We start from the raw sequence: 8,711 nt of genomic DNA, 5'->3' as shown, positions 1-8,711 counted from the left end.
GTGCACGTTAACCAAATTGTTCTGCCATTAAGGACTAGGTATCATGGTAAGTAACAATAAAACTATTACTTCTAGTGCACGTTAACCAAATTGTTCTGCCATTAAGGACTAGGTATCATGGTAAGTAACAATAAAACTATTACTTCTAGTGCACGTTAACCAAATTGTTCTGCCATTAAGGACTAGGTATCATGGTAAGTAACAATAAAACTATTACTTCTAGTGCACGTTAACCAAATTGTTCTGCCATTAAGGACTAGGTATCATGGTAAGTAACAATAAAACTATTACTTCTAGTGCACGTTAACCAAATTGTTCTGCCATTAAGGACTAGGTATCATGGTAAGTAACAATAAAACTATTACTTCTAGTGCACGTTAACCAAATTGTTCTGCCATTAAGGACTAGGTATCATGGTAAGTAACAATAAAACCATTACTTCTAGTGCACGTTAACCAAATTGTTCTGCCATTAAGGACTAGGTATCATGGTAAGTAACAATAAAACTATAGACAAAATATCTATAACGTGTTCACCTCACCTTTCATACCATCAGAATCAGTTTGGGTGCCACCATAACCTGCGATCTGAACTGTATCACCCAGTTTTAGATTAGATGTCTTCCTAGAGCAGGTGAATAAAATAACTCAATCAGGCTTTCAGAACATTGAGTTCAGTTTGCAGAAGAAAAAATGAATTGCAGAACTGGGATGGGTTGAAAAATCTAAGTTCATTGAAATTTAGAGCAATTTTTGTAGGTGAGTAGCCTAATGTTCCCCTGTATTGCTCTACAACACTACCCATCCCTTCCTCTCTTCATCTAATAGAGCAACACATTTTCTAAGTATTTTCTTCTCATCAGTTCACTGTTCATCTGCCACCATAAAACTTGAACTTGCTTGGCATCAGGGTCATATTAATTAGTGCACACCATAGCAGAAATAGTTTTGCAACAGCAATCATTTTGCAAAAAAAAAGAGTTGTTATTCCCTACCCACTGTCCTCTGTTTTTCTCTGTTTGGCTTGTGAAGGCCCAGGTGACCCAGGTGTAGTTAAACAGTCAGGAGGATTCACCGGATCAATCGTTGTCTTGGCAGATTCAGGTAACTTCAGTAGCATGATGTCATGCGGTTCTAGATGAGCATGTGTGTCAACCTTTTCAATTTTTACTGGAGCCTTGACTGGACCTGAGGCTGGATGTTTACCCAGTACGACATACACATGAGGATCCTGACAGAGAGCAGTAGTCAATAACAGTTGTATAGCACAGTTCGTTAAAAGTAGTTGATAGTTAATAGCAGTAAAACATTTTTAAAAGACTATCTCAATGCTCTCTCTCTCTTTCTCTCTCTCACACACCAGGGTTGGGGTCAATTCTTGCCAATTCTGGAAGTACTCTGAAATTCCTGGTCCCATTGTCTTCAATGATTTTCAATAAGGAACATGTGGAATTGGAAGTTGGTTTATTTTATGAATTGACTGGAAATGAATTGGAATTGACCCCAACCCTGTCACACACACATTTTTACATTTACATTTGAGTCATCTGACGCTCGTATCCAGAGTGACTTACAGTAGTGAGCGAATACATTTTCATACACACACACACACACACACACACACACACATCCAATCTGATGGTGTCAGTAAATGCTATTATGAACAGTTCTGCTCACAATCCTTCATCCTTTATCTGTTGTGCACCATGTACACTCACCACTCCTTTATCTGTTGTGCACATGTACACTCACCACTCCTTTATCTCCTCCAGGCCTGCAGTGAGCAGCAGTTAGAACCCACTGGTCACTGATCAGAGAACCACCACACTGATAAAGAAAGTCTTTTCCTGCCTGCCATACTATGCGCACATGGTACAGCCTTTCAGTGTCCTTACAGTCCTTCCCCCCGATGATCCTCTTCTGAATGTCGCCCAACGTGGCATCTGAATGAGAGAGAAGAGATGACCAGAGAGTGAGAAATTAAAATAGGCACAATGTATTATATTAGAAAGACAAATAATGGAATAAAGGAAAGAAAACAACTTTTGTAGCAAAATAAACAGGAAAGTAAAGAAAAGTGGAAGGTTCCATGAGGAATAAAGAATGGAGAACAGAGACATACAGAGTAGAGGGTTAGTACACATACCTGCCAACATCAGGGAGAGCAGAAGAACACCACTCAGTGTCTTCATGGTTTTCATGGTCGCTGTACTTTCCAGAGGACACCTCTGTTTTTAAACATATTCTTGTCATGTACTGTCATGTTGTGTCTTGTCTCTGTCCTTTCCCTTCACCCTGTCTCCCTCTGCTGGTCGTTGTTAGGTTACCTTTTCTCCCCCTCTTTCCCCCAGCTGTGCCTTGTCTCCTCCTAACCACCTCGTCACCCCTTTTCCCACCTGTTCCCTTTTTCCCTCTGATTAGGTCCCTATATCTCTCTCTGTTTCTGCTCCTGTCCTTGTCGGATTCTTGTTTGTTGTGTTTCATGCCTGAGCCAGACTACCGTCATGTTTGCTGTAACCTTGTCCTGTCCTGTCGGAATCTGCCGGTCTATCTGAGCCTACCTATGTTTGGTTATTAAAGAAGCTCTGTTTAAGTTAGTTCGCTTTTGGGTCCTCATTCACTCACCGTAACAGAAGAATCCGACCAAGAATGGACCCAGCGACTTCGGATCCTCTCCACTCAGCCGTCGAGATCCAGGGAGCGATGCTAGGCAGACACGAGCAGGAATTGTCTGCTGCTCGACATGCCGTTGAGACCCTGGCCACCCAAGTCTCCAACCTCACAGAACAGGTTCACCATCTCCGCCTCGATCCACCGGCCACTTCCAGGGCTTTCGAATCTCCGGAGCCCAGAATCAATAACCCGCCGTGTTACTCTGGGGAGCCCACTGAATGCCGCTCGTTCCTCACCCAGTGTGATATTGTGTTTTCTCTCCAGCCCAACACTTACGCCAGGAGCACTGCTCGTGTCGCCTACGTCATATCTCTCCTTACTGGACGGGCTCGTGAGTGGGGCACGGCAATCTGGGAGGCAAGGGCTGAGTGTACTAACCAGTATCAGGACTTTAAGGAGGAGATGATACGGGTTTTTGATCGATCTGTTTTTGGGGAGGAGGCTTCCAGGGCCCTGGCTTCCCTATGTCAAGGCAATCGATCCATAACAGACTACTCTATTGAGTTTCGCACTCTTGCTGCCTCCAGTGGCTGGAACGAGCCGGCTTTGCTCGCTCGTCTTCTGGAGGGTCTCCGCGCAGAGGTAAAGGATGAGATTCTCTCCCGGGAGGTTCCTTCCAGCGTGGATTCCTTGATTGAACTCGCTATTCGCATTGAGCGACGGGTTGATCTTCGTCACCGAGCTCGTGGAAAGGAGCTCGCGTTCTCCGTTGCCCCCCTCTCCGCATCACTACCATCTTCCTCTGTCGGCTCGGGAGCTGAGCCTATGCAGCTGGGAGGTATCCGCATCTCGACTAAGGAGAGGGAACGGAGAATCACCAACCGCCTCTGTCTCTATTGCGGTTCTGCTGGTCATTTTGTAACTTCATGTCCAGTAAAAGCCAGAGCTCATCAGTAAGCGGAGGGCTACTGGTGAGCGCTACTACTCCTGTCTCTCCTTCAAGATCCTGCACTACCTTGTCGGTCCATCTACGCTGGACCGGTTCGTCAGCTTCCTGCAGTGCCTTAATAGACTCTGGGGTGGAGGGCTGTTTTATGGACGAGACCTGGGCTCGGGAACATGACATTCCTCTCAGACAGTTAAGGGAGTCCACGGCCTTGTTCGCCCTGGATGGTAGTCCTCTCCCCAGGATTCAGCGTGAGACGCTACCTTTAACCCTCACTGTTTCTGGTAATCATAGCGAAACCATTTCTTTTTTGATTTTTCGTTCACCTTTTACACCTGTTGTTTTGGGCCATCCCTGGCTAGTTTGTCATAATCCTTCCATTAATTGGTCTAGTAATTCTATCCTCTCCTGGAACGTCTCTTGTCATGTGAAATGTTTAATGTCTGCTATCCCTCCTGTTTCCTCTGTCTCTTCTTCACAGGAGGAGCCTGGTGATTTGACAGGGGTGCCGGAGGAATATCACGATCTGCGCACGGTGTTCAGTCGGTCCAGGGCCACCTCTCTTCCTCCACACCGGTCGTATGATTGTAGTATTGATCTCCTTCCGGGAACCACTCCCCCCCGGGGTAGACTATACTCTCTGTCGGCTCCCGAACGTAAGGCTCTCGAGGATTATTTGTCTGTAGCTCTTGACGCCGGTACCATAGTCCCCTCCTCCTCTCCCGCCGGAGCGGGGTTTTTTTTTGTCAAGAAGAAGGACGGGTCTCTGCGCCCCTGCATAGATTATCGAGGGCTGAATGACATAACAGTTAAGAATCGTTATCCGCTTCCTCTTATGTCCTCAGCCTTCGAGATCCTGCAGGGAGCCAGGTTTTTCACTAAGTTGGACCTTCGTAACGCTTACCATCTCGTGCGCATCAGGGAGGGGGACGAGTGGAAGACGGCGTTTAACACTCCGTTAGGGCACTTTGAATACCGGGTTCTTCCTTTCGGCCTCGCTAACGCTCCAGCTGTCTTTCAGGCATTAGTCAATGATGTCCTGAGAGACATGCTGAACATCTTTGTTTTCGTTTACCTTGACGATATCCTGATTTTTTCACCGTCACTCCAGATTCATCTTCAGCACGTTCGACGTGTCCTCCAGCGCCTTTTAGAGAATTGTCTTTTTGTGAAGGCTGAGAAGTGCACTTTTCATGCCTCCTCCGTCACATTTCTCGGTTCTGTTATTTCCGCTGAAGGCATTAAGATGGATCCCGCTAAGGTCCAAGCTGTCATTGATTGGCCCGCCCCTAAGTCACGCGTCGAGCTGCAGCGCTTTCTCGGCTTCGCGAACTTCTATCGTCGTTTCATCCGTAATTTCGGTCAGGTGGCAGCTCCTCTCACAGCCCTTACTTCTGTCAAGACGTGCTTTAAGTGGTCCGTTTCCGCCCAGGGAGCTTTTGATCTCCTCAAGAATCGTTTTACATCCGCTCCTATCCTTGTTACACCTGACGTCTCTAGACAGTTCGTTGTCGAGGTTGACGCGTCAGAGGTGGGCGTGGGAGCCATTCTTTCTCAGCGCTCCCTCTCTGACGACAAGGTCCACCCATGCGCGTATTTTTCTCATCGCCTGTCCCCGTCGGAACGTAACTATGATGTGGGAAACCGCGAACTGCTCGCCATCCGGTTAGCCCTAGGCGAATGGCGACAGTGGTTGGAGGGGGCGACCGTTCCTTTTGTCGTTTGGACTGACCATAGGAACCTTGAGTACATCCGTTCTGCCAAACGACTTAATGCGCGTCAGGCGCGTTGGGCGCTGTTTTTCGCTCGTTTCGAGTTCGTGATTTCTTATCGTCCGGGCTCTAAGAACACCAAGCCTGATGCTTTATCTCGTCTCTTCAGTTCTTCAGTAGCCTCCACTGACCCCGAGGGGATTCTCCCTGAGGGGCGTGTTGTCGGGTTGACTGTCTGGGGAATTGAGAGGCAGGTAAAGCAAGCGCTCACTCACACTCCGTCGCCGCGCGCTTGTCCTAGGAACCTTCTTTTCGTTCCCGTTCCTACTCGTCTGGCCGTTCTTCAGTGGGCTCACTCTGCCAAGTTAGCCGGCCACCCTGGCGTTCGGGGTACGCTTGCTTCCATTCGCCAGCGTTTTTGGTGGCCCACCCGGGAGCATGACACGCGTCGTTTCGTGGCTGCTTGTTCGGTCTGTGCGCAGACTAAGTCCGGTAACTCCCCTCCTGCCGGCCGTCTCAGGCCGCTTCCCATTCCCTCTCGACCATGGTCTCACATCGCCTTAGATTTTGTCACCGGACTGCCTTCGTCAGCGGGGAAGACTGTTATTCTTACGGTTGTCGATAGGTTCTCTAAGGCGGCTCATTTCATTCCCCTTGCTAAGCTTCCTTCTGCTAAAGAGACGGCACAAATCATCATCGAGAATGTTTTCAGAATTCATGGCCTTCCGTCAGACGTCGTTTCGGACAGAGGTCCGCAATTCACGTCTCAATTTTGGAGGGAGTTTTGCCGTTTGATTGGGGCTTCCGTCAGTCTCTCTTCCGGCTTTCACCCCCAGTCTAACGGTCAAGCAGAACGGGCCAATCAGACTATTGGTCGCATCTTACGCAGTCTTTCTTTTCGCAACCCTGCGTCTTGGTCAGAGCAGCTCCCCTGGGCAGAATACGCCCACAACTCGCTTCCTTCGTCTGCGACCGGGCTATCTCCTTTTCAGAGTAGCCTCGGGTACCAGCCTCCGCTGTTCTCATCTCAGTTCGCCGAGTCCAGCGTCCCCTCTGCTCAGGCTTTTGTCCAACGTTGCGAGCGCACCTGGAAGAGGGTCAGGTCTGCACTTTGCCGTTATAGGACGCAGACTGTGAGGGCTGCTAATAAGCGTAGAACTAAGAGTCCTAGATATTGTCGCGGTCAGAGAGTTTGGCTCTCCACTCAGAACCTTCCCCTTAAGACGGCTTCTCGCAAGTTGACTCCGCGGTTCATTGGTCCGTTCCGCATTTCTCGGGTCATTAATCCTGTCGCAGTTCGACTTCTTCTCCCGCGATACCTTCGTCGCGTCCACCCGGTCTTCCATGTCTCCTGTATTAAGCCCGTTCTTCGCGCCCCCGCTCGTCTTCCCCCCCCCCCCCCCATCCTTGTCGAGGGCGCACCCATCTACAGGGTCCGCAGGATTTTGGACATGCGTCCTCGGGGCCGTGGTCACCAGTACCTCGTTGATTGGGAGGGGTACGGTCCTGAGGAGAGGAGTTGGGTTCCCTCTCGGGACGTGCTGGACCGTGCGCTGATCGAGGATTTCCTCCGTTGCCGCCAGGTTTCCTCCTCGAGTGCGCCAGGAGGCGCTCGGTGAGTGGGGGGGTACTGTCATGTACTGTCATGTTGTGTCTTGTCTCTGTCCTTTCCCTTCACCCTGTCTCCCTCTGCTGGTCGTTGTTAGGTTACCTTTTCTCCCCCTCTTTCCCCCAGCTGTGCCTTGTCTCCTCCTAACCACCTCGTCACCCCTTTTCCCACCTGTTCCCTTTTTCCCTCTGATTAGGTCCCTATATCTCTCTCTGTTTCTGCTCCTGTCCTTGTCGGATTCTTGTTTGTTGTGTTTCATGCCTGAGCCAGACTATCGTCATGTTTGCTGTAACCTTGTCCTGTCCTGTCGGAATCTGCCGGTCTATCTGAGCCTACCTATGTTTGGTTATTAAAGAAGCTCTGTTTAAGTTAGTTCGCTTTTGGGTCCTCATTCACTCACCGTAACAATTCTGGTCCCGTATCTCAAAATGTATCCACCAACCAGCATCCAACATGCTAATCAACTCAATTCCATTGGTTGTCTCTTGGCTGTAGCCAGTTTACATAGTAAAATAGATGGGTAGATTAAAACAGAGGGCAGTAGGTAAACTAGAGGTTAGAGAGGTATGCCTTCTTTCTCTTCCTCATTCCAAATCAAGCCAATTGCTTCATATTTGCTTCATATCTCCTAGTTGTTACATGAGGAACTGTCATGTGATGGACATTGTATTCATGCCACCAGGTTTGGATAGACTACTTTCTAAATGTAATCCGTTACAGTTACTAGTTACCTGTCCAAAATTGTAATCAGTAACATAATATTTGGATTACCCAAACTCAGTAACAGTTGGTTGGTGCGCACTGCAATGAGACAAGGATATCCCTACCGGCCAAACCCTCCCTAACCCGGATGACGCTAGGCCAATTGTGCGTTGCCCCACGGACCTCCCGGTCACGGCCGGTTACGACAGAGCCTAGGCACGAACCCAGAGTCTCTGGTGGCACAGCTGGCGCTGCAGTACAGCGCCCTTAACCACTGCGCCATCCGGGAGGCCCTTATGTCTGGAATGTCGACAGACATAATACGTACTTTTCCCCCGCACTTCAGTTGCAAGGATTCGGAGAGGGCTACAGTCAATGGAGAGTACTGCAAATATAAATATATGCAGATATAGAGCCAGACAGAGCAGTGTTGCTGAAGGAGGGTGAGGATACAGATATAGAGCCAGACAGAGCAGTGTTGCTGAAGGAGGATGAGGATACAGATATAGAGCCAGACATAGCAGTGTTGCTGAAGGAGGGTGAGGATACAGATATAGAGCCAGACATAGCAGTGTTGCTGAAGGAGGGTGAGGATACAGATATAGAGCCAGACAGAGCAGTGTTGCTGAAGGAGGGTGAGGATACAGATATAGAGCCAGACATAGCAGTGTTGCTGAAGGAGGGTGAGGATACAGATATAGAGCCAGACAGAGCAGTGTTGCTGAAGGAGGATGAGGATACAGATATAGAGCCAGACATAGCAGTGTTGCTGAAGGAGGGTGAGGATACAGATATAGAGCCAGACATAGCAGTGTTGCTGAAGGAGGGTGAGGATACAGATATAGAGCCAGACAGAGCAGTGTTGCTGAAGGAGGGTGAGGATACAGATATAGAGCCAGACAGAGCAGTGTTGCTGAAGGAGGGTGAGGATACAGATATAGAGCCAGACAGAGCAGTGTTGCTGAAGGAGGGTGAGGATACAGATATAGAGCCAGACAGAGCAGTGTTGCTGAAGGAGGGTGAGGATACAGATATAGAGCCAGACAGAGCAGCGTTGCTGAAGGAGGGTGAGGATACAGATATAGAGCAAGACAGAGCAGTGTTGCTGAAGGAGGGTGAGGATACAGATA

General features: G+C 48.8%; 1 protein-coding gene across 1 annotated transcript in view; it reads right to left on the bottom strand.

Annotated features, from left to right (window-relative positions):
- Positions 1–2,347, bottom strand: part of LOC110526453 (trypsin-3) — a 6,609-nt gene extending 4,262 nt beyond the window's left edge. Inside the window, exons 1-4 of the mRNA XM_036948317.2 lie at positions 2,146–2,347; positions 1,752–1,942; positions 995–1,230; positions 542–624 (exon numbers count right to left, since the gene is read on the bottom strand). Coding sequence (XP_036804212.2) covers positions 542–624; positions 995–1,230; positions 1,752–1,942; positions 2,146–2,200 — 565 coding nt within the window. The 5' untranslated portion in view covers positions 2,201–2,347. The remainder of the gene's footprint in view (positions 1–541; positions 625–994; positions 1,231–1,751; positions 1,943–2,145) is intronic.
- Between the last annotated feature and the right edge of the window lie 6,364 nt (positions 2,348–8,711).

Source organism: Oncorhynchus mykiss, chromosome 13 (assembly GCF_057628025.1).
Source record: "Oncorhynchus mykiss isolate SJ-2025 chromosome 13, ASM5762802v1, whole genome shotgun sequence".
In the NCBI taxonomy this organism is placed as follows: domain Eukaryota; kingdom Metazoa; phylum Chordata; class Actinopteri; order Salmoniformes; family Salmonidae; genus Oncorhynchus; species Oncorhynchus mykiss.
The sequence above is the reverse complement of the archived record's forward strand: the minus strand, read 5'-3'. Positions and strand labels throughout refer to the sequence as shown.